This window comes from Marmota monax, unplaced genomic scaffold, assembly GCF_021218885.2.
Source record: "Marmota monax isolate L192 unplaced genomic scaffold, Marmota_monax_Labrador192_F-V1.1 WCK01_AAM20220418_F8-fsc00091, whole genome shotgun sequence".
NCBI classification, from domain to species: Eukaryota; Metazoa; Chordata; class Mammalia; order Rodentia; family Sciuridae; genus Marmota; species Marmota monax.
In genome coordinates this window covers 6,830,656-6,847,582 of record NW_026692434.1, presented here as the reverse complement: position 1 = coordinate 6,847,582, position 16,927 = coordinate 6,830,656, and the positions used below count along the sequence as shown (strand labels likewise).

The window sequence follows — 16,927 nt, the reverse complement described above, 5'->3', positions numbered from 1 at the left end:
CAAAGCCAAAGGAGAAACACCAAAGAATGGTGTGAACAACTGTGGAGTGGCCCCTGGTCCCCATACAGAAGAATTCAAGCCATGGTAGGACAAAATTTGCCCTTTTATTATGGATTAGCTATGAGATGTTCCCCAAAAGCTCATATGTGAGACAATGCAAGAATTTTCAGAGGTAAATGTTTAGATTATGAGAGGTGTGACCTAATCAGTGCATTAACCCATTAAGACAAATTAACTGGGTGGTAACTGTAGAAAGATAGGATATGACTGGAAGAAGTAGGTCACTGGGAGTGTGCCTTTGGGGTTATATTTTGTACTTGGTGAATGGAGTGCTCTCTCTCTCTCTCTCGCTCTCTCTCTCTCTCTCTCTCTCTCTCTCTCTCTGCTTCCTAGTGTCATGTCCTGAGCTGCTTTCCTCCATTACATCTTTCCACCATGATGTTCTACCTCATCTTGGGCCCAGAGCTATGGAGTCAGTCAACCATGGACTAAACCTCTACAACTATGAGCCAAAATAAACTTTTCCTCCTCAATGTTGTCCTTGTCAGGTTCTTTGGTCACAGCAACACAAAACTGCCTAAAATACCTACCCTTACATACACACAACCTCACCTTAGTGAAGAATTAGCATATTTTTAAAAAGAGAGTAAAGACAGGTCATTCAAGGAAAGTGGTTGTGGGGAAGATGGATTTTGTAATAATACAGAGCAAAAAGTCAGGCATTAGGCAGTAAAATAAAGAAAAAGATTCAGAGTTCATGAAATAATGAGAGGTTGTGAGATAAAGTTAGCAACAATGAACATTGCCAAAATACTTGAGATTTGGAGACTAATGGATTTATAGGATCGAGGATGTAGCTATTTAGAGATATATCATTTGTCAATTCTTGGACTAAAAAGCAAACAATCATGGAAAAATATAAACGCCTTGAATTGTGACTTTCTATGTTCAAAATGATGTTTGTGAAACATCTTTTTGAAATGTCTCTTCTTTCTTCCATGTATTTAGAAGTAATAACTGATAAAAGTTGGAAAGCTTTCCAGATGTGGGAGTATTAAATTGACTGGTTTTTTAAATATTCTTAAAAGCTTTGAAACCAATAAGTAGAGTATCTTGATGGAAAACCTTTGTCTTTAGTCAATTAGTAGAAACATTGTTATTATTTTAAATTATAGAATGCTAAAATAAATGTCTTTTCAGCAAGCCAATCTTCACATCAGAATGTAAAGATAATTAAAGCAAGTGTCATAAGAGCCTGATTATGGACAGACAATAGGCATGAGTATTTAAGAACAGAGCAAATCAAAACTTGTCCCCCAAAGTTTTAAGAACTTAACAATGACATAAATATTTTATTAAATCTCTCACTGATGGGACAGGTTAGTACAAATGGCATTAATAATTTAAGTTCTGAAAAACAAATAGAGTATAAAATTAGAAAATCACTGGAGGATATGTTTAAATATGACTATTTGTAGGATATCTGTAAAGCTATAAGTGTTAGCAAAAAAAAAAAAAAAGGAAAATTCTAACACATGGGAAATAGTTAACAAACAATGTACTTACCTTCTTCTCCACTAACTAGTTCACCAAGCTGTTCATCAACACCTGAGCACACCTGGGAGATGATCTCATTTTGAATATCCACAATTGCATCAAAGTTGGCCACATTGAAAACATGGTTCAATGAAGGTGTGGATGCAATTTGTTTGAGCTCTTTTGCATCTGCAGCTTTAATGCCTTAAAAACAAAAAGTCAAGGATATATTAAAATGGAAAAGGTGTCTACTTAAATTTCTTCACTTTCTCAGTCTTTCACAGCTGAACACATTTTCAAATCCTTAAGTCATAAGCCAGAATTGCTTTGCTTCATGACGAATGTGCAACTGTTCAGATGACAAAAGCATTTTATAATTTCACATAAAAAGAACAGCCAAAGAGGAAAATGACTGGTTAGTAAAACAGAGCAAGCTCTCATCCCAACCACACCATCATTTGTCTCTGACATCTGTAAAGATAATACTTTTCTCTTCCAGAGTCCTGAATGAGCTGGAGCCCTCTGAATTCTTCAAGTATTACATAATATAGGAAACACATAAAAAACACTTAATGATAATACAAGGAAGATCTTTATTAGAATCATTGGCCCAGTTTTCTTTGAAAAGTAGAGAGCTAACAAAGAATGTATATATACCCTTACTTTAATACACATGCCAAGGAAGTTACATGAGGGAAAGAGATAAACAGAAGTTTTTACTCAAAGACACTTTGGTTTAATGGCCACACTATAAAATACAGTAAACACTTCTTATAGCATCCTTCCTTGAGTAATTAATTCACATCTTCCTAATTATTAAGTGTACTGGAGCAGTTCTACAATGAAAATAATTAGCCAAACCTAACTCACCCAAAGAGAAAACTTCAACTCCAATATTACGAAGCTCTCGGGCTGGAATTTCCACTTCATCCTGAGATTTGCCATCAGTAATGATAATTGCCACTTTAGGGAAGCCAACTCTTGCTCCAGCAGATTCCGTGAAAGTATTTTTAACCAAGAAATCAATGGCATCCCCTAAAAGGACAAAAAAACATGTTCATTCACTCTATGCTATTTTGCCAACGTCAAAAACTATGTGATTAATTTCAAAGGCATTTAATATATGATTACTAAGCAATGCTTAATTTCTTTCCAAAACAAACATTCATTTACTAGAAACAATAATAAAATCTGTAAAAACATACCTGTCATTGTGTTGCCACCTTTGTATGGGATTTTTTTAATTGCAGCAAGAAGCTCATCCCTTTGGTAGTACTGATTTAAGTTAAATTCAGTCCTTGTATCAGAGCTGTACTGAACAACTCCCACCCTTGTCTTCTCTTCCCCAATGTCAAAAGCAGACACAAGAGCAGCAATAAAGTCTAAAATGTACTTGAAATTATTTCTTCCCACACTCCATGAGCCATCCACGAGGAAGACTAAATCAGTCCAGGCACTGACAGAGCATTCTGAAATACATTTGATACATTTTTAAATGATGGATTAGTCAATCAATCCATTATTAACAAATACAAGCCAAACTGCAAAAATGAATCATCCTATTCATGAGAACTTATTTATCCCTTATTCTTCATCCAAGCACACAAAAGAATTAAAAATATTTATTAACACACATAGTAGTATTTCAGTGCCTTCAAGATGTATTTATGGAACTACATGTTTTAAAATTGCTAAATAAGACTTTATGCAATAAGCTGGGTACAGAGATGCATGCCTGTAATCCCAGCAACTCAGGAGGCTGAGTCAGGAGGATTGCAAGTTCAAAGCTAGCCTCAGCAAGAACAAGGCACTAAGCAACTCAGTGAGACCCTGTCTCTAAATAAAATACAAAATAGGCTTGGAGATGTAGCTCAGTGGTCAAGTACCCCTGAGTTCAATTCCTGGTACCCCCTGCCCCCCCCCAAAAAAAGACTTTCTGCATTAAGAAATAACTAAACATGTAATTGATGTGCTATCTAGGAAACTGTGGTCCAAGCATTTTTGCTATCAACTTATCTACTTTTATGAACTATATTCTGAATCTTCTCTCCAAGTAAAAATTATATAAAGTATCTTGGAAATATACAAAAGAAATATAAGTTTAACTTTTTTTATTCCTTGGTATTTATCAACAAATAAATTCAAAGTAATTGTGCAATTCACGCAAATGCAATTTAATTTTTAAAAAACTAATGTATATTTGTTAATGTAATTGTCTAATTTGAAATAGGGTTAGTCTAAATAGTTAATGGAACCTAACAGAAGTAAAAATAAGCATAAAATGGTGCAAAGTAACCAAAACATCTTGTCCTAATTATCAATGTATTCAAATTTGACAAACCTACTTACTGAACAGAGGAGAAATAATCATTTTATTCCAAAATAGATAAATCATATGAAATCCTTAAAGTACTGAAATACAAAGATTGACTTTTATAACTGGATGTCATCTTTCCTTCTCTCTACAGTGGAGGGGGCAGGTCAGTTTTCATGAAAATCTCTATTTGCAAGGCAACACAGAGTAGATTTTCTGAAGATATTTTTGTTCTTGCAAGATATGCTATAGATAGTAAAAGAAGTATTTGGCTAGGATGAGGAAGAAAAGGGTCCTGGAAAATTTTGCAAGCCAAATACAGTTGATATGCTTAAAAAACTTTTGCACACTATTTAATAAGTCAATTTAAGCAAATTAAAAAGTCTACTGGGGGCATAATGCTTTGATGCAGAATAAATATTGATGGTTTGGGGAAAATATTAGCATTGTAACTTAATACTATAAACTTCATTCCAGATTCTTAGACTGCTGAAAGAATAATAAGTAGTGATCTGGAGGGAAAACTTCCAGGTAGAGAGGCTTTGTGTTTATAATATTTTCTTGTCATTCTAGGTCATAAATTCAACTTTTACAAAGTGGCAAAATTAGTAGTTCAAGAAATCCCTTAAATGTTCATCCTAGTAAGTCACACAAAGCAGGATAACATAAAAGGAAGCTGTTAATCACAAAACCTGAAATTGCTTTTATCTGATTACAAATGCAACAATATAGCAGAGATGTCTCACAGAATCTCTGAAAAGGTTGGAAAAACTGCCAACTAAGACAACACAAATACCCTGGAGATGAACATAACATATGCCTGGACTTGAACGTGCATTTTCGTGGCAGCAAATGAATTGTGTCAGACAATAACTAAGGACATTTCTCCAGCCTTACATTTCTTATATATTTCTAAGTCCCACTTATTTTTATCAGTGTGTTTAGAATGAAAAATTAACTAAAAAGTCAGAACTTTTTTATAAGTACTTAGTTATACATTTCTCTCATATCATTTGTGCTCCTTCTAGATAAACCTTATAAAATACAGAAATAAGATCAATCTTTGTATATAATTGGCACATCCACTTGTTACTACACTTACAACTTCAAATCCCAGCAAAAGCATATGGAAACACTTACTTTGTTTCTCTGTTTTTCCAGGTTTCTTCTCCCCTGGCTTTGGAGGACCACCTGTTTGAACTAAATCAAAACCTCATTATTAGAAAAGAAAATTAATTCAAACAAATGTTTCATTAAAAGAGAATAAATATATTTATTTTGCTATGGTCTTTCAAAAGTATGGTTATGCCCTCCTGGTCAGACTTCCAAACAAGCAGTTCCTTGCAATGAATTATTTTTAGTGAAATATTAGAGATATTTCAAAAAGACATTAGCACTCTTGCCTATAAATTTTGTGTTCTAAATAATGTTCATTTAGAACATTCCTGCTGCTTCCAGAGACCAGGGTTATAAACCAGGAATGAATTTATTTGCATCCATGAATAATAGCAAATGTACTCTATATAATAAGAGATTAAATCTGAAGATAGAAAAACATATTTCAGAATAAAAATATAAAAGTTTGAATGTATATGTGAACTTACTTGTTAGTTGGCCTATTACTGGTACACTTTCTTCTACTTCATCATATGAAGTTATTGTTACCACATACTCTATTTCAGGTATAAGGTCTGATAATAAAGTTTCTGTGGTACTAGCTGCAAGGGTAAATTCTTTAGTGGGCCCATCTGGAAATATGGAAGAGACAATATGAATGCAATGAAACCTTTTTAAAATATAACACAACACAACATATTGCAATTTCCAAATGTACTAAAATATTTGAAAAATTCAATATATGCATTTTTCAGGATATTCAAACATTATTTTTAATCATCTATCAAGATTAAAACCTTGAATCTTAGAAATGCAATAAATTTAGTGACATTGCCTTTATTCATTACAATCATTTTCAATACTTTTTGAAGGCTCAGGATTCTTCTAGATTTAAGTTATATCAAAATAACAAACCAAAAATCTCATTGGTTTTAAAGACAGATGGTAGATTTTTAAAGTTGTTATAAATGAGATATAAAGCAGAAATAATTTAATTTTAAGTTACACATTAGAGGAAAGCAAAGAGAAAGAAAAAGAGATAGAAATAAATTCAAGGAAAACACAATCTTTTTTTTAAATACCTTTATTTTATTTAATTATTTTTATGTGGTGCTGAGGTTCGAACCCAGGGCCTCGCACATGCTAGGCGAGCGTTCTACCACTGAGCCACAACTCCAGCCTCAGAAAACACAATCTTATAGATTAAAATTAACCACTAGGCCTGGTGCAGTAACATATACGTATAATCCCAGTGACTCAGGAGGATGAAACAGGAGGAGCACAAGTTCAAGACCAGCCTCAGCAAATTAGCAAGGCCCTAAGCAACTTAGTGAGACCCTGTCTTAAAACAAAAATGGCTGGGGATGTAGCTCCATGGTAAAGCACCCCTGGGTTCATCCCCAGTATCAAAAAATATAAAAATTTAAAAATTAAATTAAATTAACCCCAGTAGAAAACAACTAGTGTGGAAATAATATACCATGCTCAAATAGGGTCTTAAAGGGTAACTTAATGTCTGCTAAATTGATTTAACTTCCAAATATTTCAAGGTATAGCATCCTGAATGTTTACTAATATATTGACAATGTACTTTCTTTTAAATTCTGATTCTCAATTAAATCAGAAAACATGGTAATTCCTAGGGACTAAATGTATTAATATTTTTAATTATATCATATTCTCATCAAAACATAATTGGAGGTTGTAGCTCAGTGGTAGAGCTCTTGCCTTGCACATGTAAGGCACTGGGTTCGATCCTCAGTACCACATAAAATAAATAAATAAGTAAAATAAAGGTATAGTGTCCATATTCAACTAAAACAAACAAACAAACAAACAAAAAAAACATAGTTAAGAAATGTGGCATATGGAACAAACCCCTGAGAAATGCTCTTGACTCACATGTGGAACATGCAAAAGCAGCTAGGCCCCTAGGAGACATCAAAGCATTGGGAATATGCTGGATTGGGTACTCATTGTGCCAGGTTTTTGAGTGTTGGGAGCCAGCAATTTCTAATATCTGGGTACTGAATAGACCCTATTTGAGTGCTTTTCTACTTTGGAATAGATCAATTAATTAACTGCAAATACATTTGGGGAGAAAAGATTCAAAGAGGAAAAAGTAAATTCCTGGCCCATTTTTAAGTTCTTAAACCAAATTTTAAAAAAGACTCATTGATAAACAGCATTTTTAATTATTGGTATTTTTAAAGACCAAAAGATAAAGAACAAGCTATAGTGATAAGTTATATTGGTATCACCCATATCTGTCAGATATACTGGCCAGTGCTCAAAATTGTTATTGTTTCACTCCATTTTTATAAGTAAAAGTTAATCACCAAGAGTTTGGTTTTCCATACTTGGGAAACATTATTAACACTAAATACCACTGTAGCTACAAAATCCACCTAGCAAAGGTAAATTCTTGTCTTTCATCATGGTCATTCACCATGATCATGAATAATGTTTCCTGAGCACCAGATATAGGGCACTGGATAAAGCATAACAACTCACTTCATTGCTTGGCATTTTAAATGTGAAAAATATTAATTCAAGAAGAATTCTATTTTTAAAAAAATTAAAGATTATCAGTAATAATCTGATAAAGTTTAAACAATGCAAAAGTCCATTGTTAATAACAACTTAGCACAGCAAAGCATGTTAAGGAAGCTGAACACCACAAAATACAGAAATAAGTACTGGGATGGAAATCTGTGGACCTCAGTCTACCAAATATCTAGTGACATCAACCAAAGATCTCAAGCTTGCTAAATCTTGACTTCCTTGTGATAAGATGGGAGAAAGGGAGAAGACTGGATTTATCATTTTTGATGCCTCTGTCCTAAAAACACAAATCTCAAAACTTACCTGTTGTAGGGTCCACTGTTATTCTGTAACCCACAATTGGATCAACTGGTCTTGCCCATGACATATGAACAGTATTTTCATCTATAATTTTAAAATTCAAGTCTGAAGGCGGGTCAACTGCAAAAGAGAGAGTTGATATTAGTTACATTTTCCACTGTCACAAAATGGTCAATATAATTAATAAAGAATTGTGTTGAGCAAAGCTTACTAAAGTTGTCTTTGCATAAATTTGTTTCCAACAAATATAAAAGATATCTTGTTGGATAAGAATAAAATTAAAAGCTGACAAGATATGACAAAACATCAGAGAGTATACATATTACAGAGGACAGGCACAAAACACTTTGGATTCTTGAGTTGCTAGGTCATTCAAGAATGGCCAGCAAAATCAAGCATAATAGAAACATATTTGGTTACAGGTACATACAAGTACAATGAAATCACAGATAATAACCACATATGCAAACAATTCACATAACAATTAAAAGAATATCAATACATGCTGAGTGCATTTTGAACAAGCATGCCAAATCACAACCTGCTTACAACAATAGAAGTTAATTTAGAACATTGACATAGTACTTTTTCTTTTCCATAATGTGGAAAGGAATCAATGATATTTTTGGTTCATTCTCTGCACTGTTGCCTTATTATTCATTGTTGTTTCATAAATCTCAATCTGTGGCAGAGATAAAAACTGTATCTTAGTGAAAAGGAGAAATCATAGGAAACTTAGGTATTTCTCACAAGGAAATATACATTTAAATGTATATTCACATTCATATAGACAAATATTCAAGCATAATAATAAGAGATGTTAATAATTTATAAGTATATAAACAGTGATCTACAGGTATTTTGAAAACTAATATTCTGCCTGTTTACACCAACTTGCTATGTGTTTCCATGGTGTAAACCAATACAATTATTTCCTTTGCAGCAGGTATACTCCATACTAGAAATGGCATTTTAAGTTAAAATGCCAGTATGGTCCTTTACAAAACAATGGTTAATTATGAAAAGACAACATCAATGTATATTTATGGACATTTATTTACAGAACTTAAAGAAAACAGTGGAGAAGAATCAGCAATCTGAAGACATGACTGTGCATAAAAAACTTGAAGAAATCAATGACAGGAATAATTGAAAAGTACAGAAAGGAATAGTTTACATACAAAATTATACAGCATCATGCATGTGTCAATGAAATGTTGACTTGTTTTTAGTTTCCCACAATAAACAAAAGCCTCCATGTACAATAGTCATTACACAAAGACATTTCCAAAATATTTTATAATGATATTCTCTCTACAATGTTCATGCCTCATCATGTAGCATTGTACTGACTCACTGTCAGTGCATGGTCAATGCATTAAAAATTATTACACTTGAAGCAGGGCAATAAGTAAGACGATTTTCAGCCATATTCTTCTTAAAATGTTTTAGTCTGAAAGTATTCCTTGTGAGTTAGAATTTTTGCCTATGTTTTGAGAGAGTACAATCTCCTTTTAGAGCCTTATAGAGGTCAATTGAAACACAGTAGTAGCTCTGAGAGTCATCCAATTTAACTGGGGTTAGAGATTTACATAATATTAATACCACATTTTAATTAAAATAAAACAAATTAAGCAAACATTGCTTTAATGGACTGCTGCTTGCAACTGTGGGAGATGGTTTTATTTTTTTATTGAATACACTAGCATAGGAATGAATGTTATTTTCTTACTATCCATACACAGGCAGTGAGATTAGAAAAAATTATCTACATGCAATATTTAATTATTGAACATTCTTCTGTCTGTAATCATATCACAAGTTTAGCTAAAGTCCTCACTTAGTATAACAAGCATGCAACAGATGTTAATAGGACAATAGGTATTAAGAATATCATTATAAAATATTGTTCCAGTAGCAATGGCTCAGGACAAATTTAATGCAAAGGCAGACACAACTGGCCTGAGCATGCTTTAAAAAAAAATCAGTACATGGAAAAATAGTACCACCAACCTTGGAAGGAAATTGACCTGAAGCAGCGGACATTAGGTTAAAACTGCTGAAGGTCAGCAGCGGCCCACCTTGTTGATATCCAAATGACCAGGATTCCAGATAAACTGAAAAATTGACTGTGGGGAAAAGTCTTTAACATTTAAGAGGATTTTAAAGTGCTCATAGAAACTCAGATGTGGTACTTGGTAATCAAAGTAGGAAATGGCCAACTAGCCTGTGTAAATCATAGAGCCCTTTCCACTTTCTGCTGATTTTGTCATATATACAACCTTTCAGGATTGTCATTCTGTGTATACATTTTTGTTTGTTTCATGAAAAAAATAATAGTAAAGTAGGAGTGAATATGTGACCCATTTCAACTTAAATCAATGCAAAAAATATATTTTCAGCCAGGTGCAGTGGTGTACACCTATAATCCCAGCAACTCGGGAGGCTGAGGCAGGAAGATTGTGAGTTCAAAGCCAACCTCAGCAACAGTGAGGACCTAAGCAACTCAGTGAGACCCTGTCTCTAAATAAAATACAAAATAGGGCTGAGGATGTGGCTCAGTAGTTGAGTGCCCTGGAGTTTAATCCCTGGTAGCCCCCCAAAAAATATTTTTATTAATTTTGAAAATCTTACATAAAAAATTTCACAACTACCATTGCATTGCCATAGATCATAGATATACCCTAACAACAATGCTGATGCTGGAATATTTCAAATATGAAGTAGTTATATATGGTTCATAATTACAAAAAGCCATAGTTACAAAGAATGAGAATCTGAATCAAAAGAAAACTAAAATTATAAATAACTGATATCTATTCATAAAACCTAAATGCTGATAGTTAAGACTAAAATTTTAAGTATTTGTAAGTAGTTTAATTTTATATTTATGATTGATGCTTTTTGTTATCAAAACACTGTTACAATTGTCTCATTCAGATAATATTTTTGTTACATAAGCTGAAAGGATTTAGGACATTTTAGGAATGATAATACTAGATAACATTTGCTGATTGTCTTCTATGTAATAAGCAAAGAGCTAATCAATTTTTATACTGTCTGCTTTTTCCCTTATAACAACCTAATTGTGGGCATTTTCACAGGGGAAATTCAAAAGAGGTTAACATAGCTAATAGGCAGCAACACTTTTTATTCCATGATCTTGACTTTAAAGTACAGTTTTCTACTATACTAGATCAAATGAAAAAGAAGAAATATTTCAGCCAAAAATTAACTTTAGAGCCCAATATTAATACATCATTGTTTGTTAATATATGCATACATATTTTCCTACTACATGATAAACCATTATTAGAACAAATGATGCCTGGTCAACTACAAATACATGGTATGCAGTCATCTCCAGTTCTGATAGAGATAGAATTTGGTGTATTAACCTTACACTTGTTCAATCAATTCTAAAACTAAGGTGTGTGCCTTGATATACAATAAATAAAAAATAATTTTTATTAGGTCACCCAATGGGAGTCTGTGACCAAGAATTTACCAACCATGGCAGAGATGAATAGATGGATGGATGGATGGATGGATGGATGGATGGATGGATGGATGGTTAAGTGGATGAATGGACAAGTGAGAGGGAAATATTCTAATATGCTTGATAAATGTATCTAAAGTGTTACAGATAAAGCAAAACTGAGAACATACACTAAAGTATCATGTTGATTAACTAATTAAGAGTCGTCATTCAGTATTTGGAAAGAATTTGACCTTCATGTTAAAGCCTTTTAGAAGTGTACAAAGTGTGATGAGTTTATTCCCTAGGCATTAATTCACATTTTCCATACAATGTTAGTATATATTTAAAATTTGCCATGCTACCAAAATTCATTTAATTTTTGTTTACAAAATGCCAGAAGTAACCAGTGGAAAAATTCACATTTTAGACAAACAATGAGATTATACACATTACAAAATGCTTTCTCCCATTAAACTGACTACGTTGACCACTTGCTCAGTAAAAATGAAGCATAGTGTGGCCAAAACAGCACTAAACCAGCACTAGAAGTCCTGGGTCTTCTCTGTGTTTTGTCCCTAGCTATATTAATTGATCAAGTTATTCAACCTCTATGGGCCTCATTTTCTCATTTGGAAAATAAGATAATTACCATAAATGATCTCTATATTCTCCTCTAGTTTGAAATTTCTGTTATAAGATATGCTAGACAAAGGATTCTGGAAATACATATTAATTTGCTTCTTAAACAATACACAAGATAATTAAAACTTATGACCTCAACTCACTGATGAATTGCTAATATCCAATTTTTCATTATATATTATAAGCTATAAATAATACTGACAAAAGTTAAAACTCTGTGTTTCACAAAATTTTCCTCCATTTCAAATTCTAGATTAATTAGAAAGGTGTACAATTCTGGACTGGGAATATAGTATGGTGGTCACTTCCTTGCCTAGCATGTATGAGGCCCTGGGTTCAACCCCCAGTACCACAAAAAATAAAAGAAAGGTATCCAAGTCTCAGGAAATATTGAGTATTAAACTTTAAATAAAAAATGTTAAGGTATTAAATTTTCTGAAAAATATTTTTTTAAACTATGCAATATATAAACCAAAAATAATTCACACATTCAGGCCACAGAGAGAACTGACCTAGTTATAAGGTTGGTGATGTCTATTGTGTATCTACTACAAATATTAAAGGTTAAAAAACACACACATTTTCAGTTATTTCTATAGAAATAGATACAATAGTATGAAAAATATAATATATTATATGACTACAGAGAAGAAAAACAACAGGGCAAAGGCAGTAACTCTGTTTTTTTAAATGGAGAAATATAAAAGTGAATACCAAAAACTTTTAATTAATATCAAAAAAGTACTGGGTTTCAACACATAAAAATTAATTAAATAAAAATGATGAGAAAACTATCAATATAAGTGTTCAAGTGTGAGTCACAAAAAAGAAACAAAAGTAACTCTGGATACTTTAGGACTAAGATCAAAATGGCATAATACCAAACAGGGGTGCAAGTTGAAATTTTGAATGCTCCCAACAGAAAGATTTCAGAAAAATTCTCTTTCCAGCCCATTGTCCCCAATAAGGCTTTGGCCACAAATTTTGTTGGACCTTCACAAGCTCCTGGGGACACTTAGTTGGTAGTTAACACTAGAGCTATGCTGTCCAGCACAGGAGAAACCAGCCACATGTGGCTATCAAGTATTTAAACTGTAGCCAGTCCAAAATAAAATGTGCTACAAGTATAAAATATACACCCAATTTCAGAAACTTAGTCAAAGATGCAAAATGTCTAATAACTTTATATTAATTGCATGTTGAAACAATATTAGGTTAAAAATATATATATGGTAAAAATTAATTTATCCTGTTCCTTTTTATTTTCCATGTGACTACTAGAAATTTTTTAAGTTGCATTTGTGGCTTATATTGTATTTCTATTTGACAGTGCCAAACTAGAAAATAAGGCCAAACTAGAATCTTACTAAAATATACTGACTTAAGGGGGTAGGAAATTTTAAAAAAAAAAGACACAGTTTAAGAAATCACTACCATACCATATGGAAACTAATGAAAATTAAAAAGACTAAATGTGAGAAATATGGAAATAATCAGAAGTAACAATTTAGACAGTAAAATGTTGTTTTTAACTGCACTTTGCTAGCTAGCCATAAGCCAATTCAGAATTGATTTTTTCCACTTACATCATTTCCAACCTAATTCTTTTTTTAAGAATTCTCAAATCTTTTATTTTCAAATAACTATTTTCTTAATAAGCAATAAATGGGCCTCTTCAGTGAATTATATAAAAATATCTTCAGTAGTGTTTCCAAAAGTTCCCCCTCAAATAAAATTCCTTCCTAACAACCACAAAGGAACCGGGCACCAAAGGCAACCTCATCTGAATATTACTTTACAGAGGGCACTTGAAAAAAGCTCTACATTCACAAGACTGATCAAGTAAGAAGAGCCAACCAGTTTCTGTTACTTTTCTAAATATGCATACATTTTGGAGACTCTGTTTTTCCTAATCTTAGTTTTTGTACTTGCAGCTTTATTGTAGAAAGTTTTCCAAAACCTCAGTGTTTTAAAATAGCCCCATTTTCCCCTAACCTGTAAAAAAGTCACAACCCACCCTGAAACTTTAGTAACTGTCACATGCAGAATTTCTCATTTGACTTCATCAAGAACATTTTTTAATTGGGGGGGGGGATGTCTTTTATGACATTACCCCAAATTGCACAAAAAGATGACTAGTTCTTCCACTGGTGTTTGAGGAAAGTCCTCACGGACTTAATGCATAGAAATGGCTTTTTCAGTGAATTTCTTGAAAGTAAGGCATCAAGTGCACACCAAAAAAAAAAAAAAAAATCAGGTTTAAAGTCTAACAAAAGTCCTTCGTTTTCCAAAGGGTCACATGTCTGGAGACCCTTCTAGAGTCTCTGACTGCCTCTTACTAAAGTCAGCCGCACCCAAGTCTCCCGGGAAGAAGGCAGGAGCAAAGGAGGAGGGAAGGACAATGGAAGTGGTGCCCAGCTCCTTTGGCTCACACTGGTTTCCCGTGCTGGGAACCTTGGCCCAGATCCAAACTGCTTGAGCTGGGTTGTTCTGGGCCACGTGCCTTGGAGCCCTTCGAAGCAAACAGGGACAGCAGAGCCCCTAGGTCACTGGAACACCCACAGCCACCCCGGGGCCCAGGGCCCCACCTCTTTTTGCCGCCCATTCCGGGAGCGGTTTGCCTGCTGACCCCATTGCCCTGCATGGTCCGCCTAGCCAGTGGGCTCCCTACAAAACACAAAGACGCGCAGACCTGGCGCTGTTGGAGTCTTTTATTTCGTTTTGTCATCAAAGACGCATCCCTGACTCAGATGGTTTACCGGCCCAACAAGTGAGTACGACTGCGCTCCGAGGCTCCTGGGTGCCACCCGGAGATGTCCTGTTGGTAGAGCTAGATGCAACGTCGCCCCCGCCAGGGGGGGCTGGTCCTCTCGGAAGGCGTCAGTGGAGGTGGCAGTGTGGACAGCACACCACCGCAGAGACAAGAGCAAGGAGACCACACAGCACTGTACGGAATGGCTTAAGCAGAATACAAAAGAGCTGGACCTGAGAGCTGGAAAATGGACAAACCTCAGAAGGGGGCGTTTCTCTGGAGGAGAGAAACCACCCGAGAAAGCACGAAATGCGGGGGAAACAGAGCAAGCAATAGAGAGTGGAAAGATGTGTTTTGTTTTTTTGTTTTTTGTTTTTTTAACTTTCTCGAATTCTGCAGTGTCACTCGGGAAGGCGGAAAGAAAAGCCTTTTACCTTCTGCCTCAACGTTAGACAGGAGCAGGAAAGCCACGCCCAGGGCGGCCAGCGCTGTGGGAAGCCTGGTCCGCATGCTCGACCGCAGTGTTCACAGCCTCATGAAGACCTGCAGGAGGAAACAGTAACTGCATCAGAACCGGGTTTGGATAGGTCTGGAACCAGGCTAGAACTGGAGTCTGGACACAATCCAGAACCCTGCCAAATCTGCCTTAATAATCCCAGAGCCCAAACCGGCACATAATGGATCTATTGTGGAGCCATGGAAGTCAAGTTCATCTACATAAATCTAATCATGGCACCAAGAGGGAATTCAAGTTTAAAGAGGGTCCTATTTTCCTGGAGCCCAACCCTGCATAGCATCTCAGGAAGGCCTTACCAGTCCCCATATGACTTCATCCTGGGTGATGGCTAATTCAGAGGTCATTTTATCCCTGACTCAACTAAATGTCTCTTCCAGCTGGGGATTTTATTTGGCTGCTTTTTCCTAGCTGCTGAACTCTTTAGGTAACTATACTTTAGTGGCCTCAGGGTAATTTGGAAAAGTATAATAAACCTCTTTTACTCTCTTTTTTCCTCATTTTGTCCTGCCTACAAATGAGCAGGTCTTGAAGGTCTGAAATGGATTACACAGAAATATGTGAGACCCAGCTGAAACCTAACCCTTCTGCTAACTATTGTTTTCACATCTGATAAATGCTTTACCCAAGATGAGGGAAAAACAACTCTAAAATACATAATAAAGAGAGACAGGGCAATGGAAGAGGCAAAAGATCTTTGTCTGTTTTCCCAAAACATTTTAATGAAAAATCTGCTAATAATGAATCTGTGCATTTAATTATTCATTTATCCTAGAAAGTTGCAGTTATATGTGCTCCAGAAGTGAATATGTTTTATTCTGAGTTTTTCTTATTCTGTAACCAGATTATCAGTTCCTTAAAGATAAAGAGTCTTATTCATCTTTTGTAGTTTCCCAACACCAACACACAGTAGGGAAACAAGTCAACAGAATGGAATCTCCCAAAATATTCTAAGATCCAATCTAGAGACAAAAGCTACCAGGAATGAACTGAACTAGGACCTAGCTTCCAGTGGCAAAACACAAAATGAGAGTTGACTATAGGTACACAAATTATAATAAGGCAACAACAAGCTAGGCCTCATGCAAAATGGAGGGGGAAAAAGACTGGTGCTTGAGAATCCAAAAATGAGCCAAAGCTCAAACTCCTCTTGAGAAAAAAATAAATAAATAAAAATCTCCAACCATGTCTTTCCAAATTATTGGCACAAAGCATTAGGACAGCTTTCCTCTGCCTTAGTGTAAATTGCATTTTAATGTCTGATATCAGGGGTGCCAAATTGCCCAGAGCACCTTTTTATGAAGCCAAGATTAAAATTTTGGCGTTGCTCAAGAGATCCAAGAGCTCTACAATTTCATTCTTCCTAATTAATAACTGATATCTCTAATGTTCTTCTACACCAGTGAAAAGCAAGAGGTGAGACTGGCCCGTTGTTCTTGCCTTAACTTTGCCATAATAATTTCCAACCCAGCTGGCAATCGAACGTGTGAAAAGTTAAAAGCTGACAATCGACCCACTAAACATCGTGTGCAGATTCAAGGGGAAAAAAAAACTCAACAAAAACCTGAGGCGCTGAAGCATTTTTCTCTGGGTCTACAGCGCCACCTATCGGCTGCCTGATATCCATTAAGAATGAATCATCTCGCTTTGGGGTATCTGAACGCAGAATCAGTTCCGCCAGCCAGTCATTCTGTCCATATATGTTGA

General features: G+C 34.8%; 1 protein-coding gene across 4 annotated transcripts in view; it reads right to left on the bottom strand.

The window, feature by feature from the left end:
• Window positions 1-16,927, bottom strand: part of Col12a1 (collagen type XII alpha 1 chain) — a 113,201-nt gene that overhangs the window by 94,395 nt on the left and 1,879 nt on the right. For 3 of the 4 annotated variants that reach the window (XM_046443044.2, XM_046443045.2, XM_046443046.2), the window contains exons 2-8: window positions 15,141-15,249; window positions 7,835-7,951; window positions 5,455-5,598; window positions 4,991-5,050; window positions 2,742-3,005; window positions 2,407-2,571; window positions 1,567-1,740 (exon numbers count right to left, since the gene is read on the bottom strand). In XM_046443044.2, the coding sequence (XP_046299000.1) occupies window positions 1,567-1,740; window positions 2,407-2,571; window positions 2,742-3,005; window positions 4,991-5,050; window positions 5,455-5,598; window positions 7,835-7,951; window positions 15,141-15,216 (1,000 nt within the window). In that variant the 5' untranslated portion in view covers window positions 15,217-15,249. The remainder of the gene's footprint in view (window positions 1-1,566; window positions 1,741-2,406; window positions 2,572-2,741; window positions 3,006-4,990; window positions 5,051-5,454; window positions 5,599-7,834; window positions 7,952-15,140; window positions 15,250-16,927) is intronic. The other variant, XM_046443047.2, reaches the window with a different exon arrangement.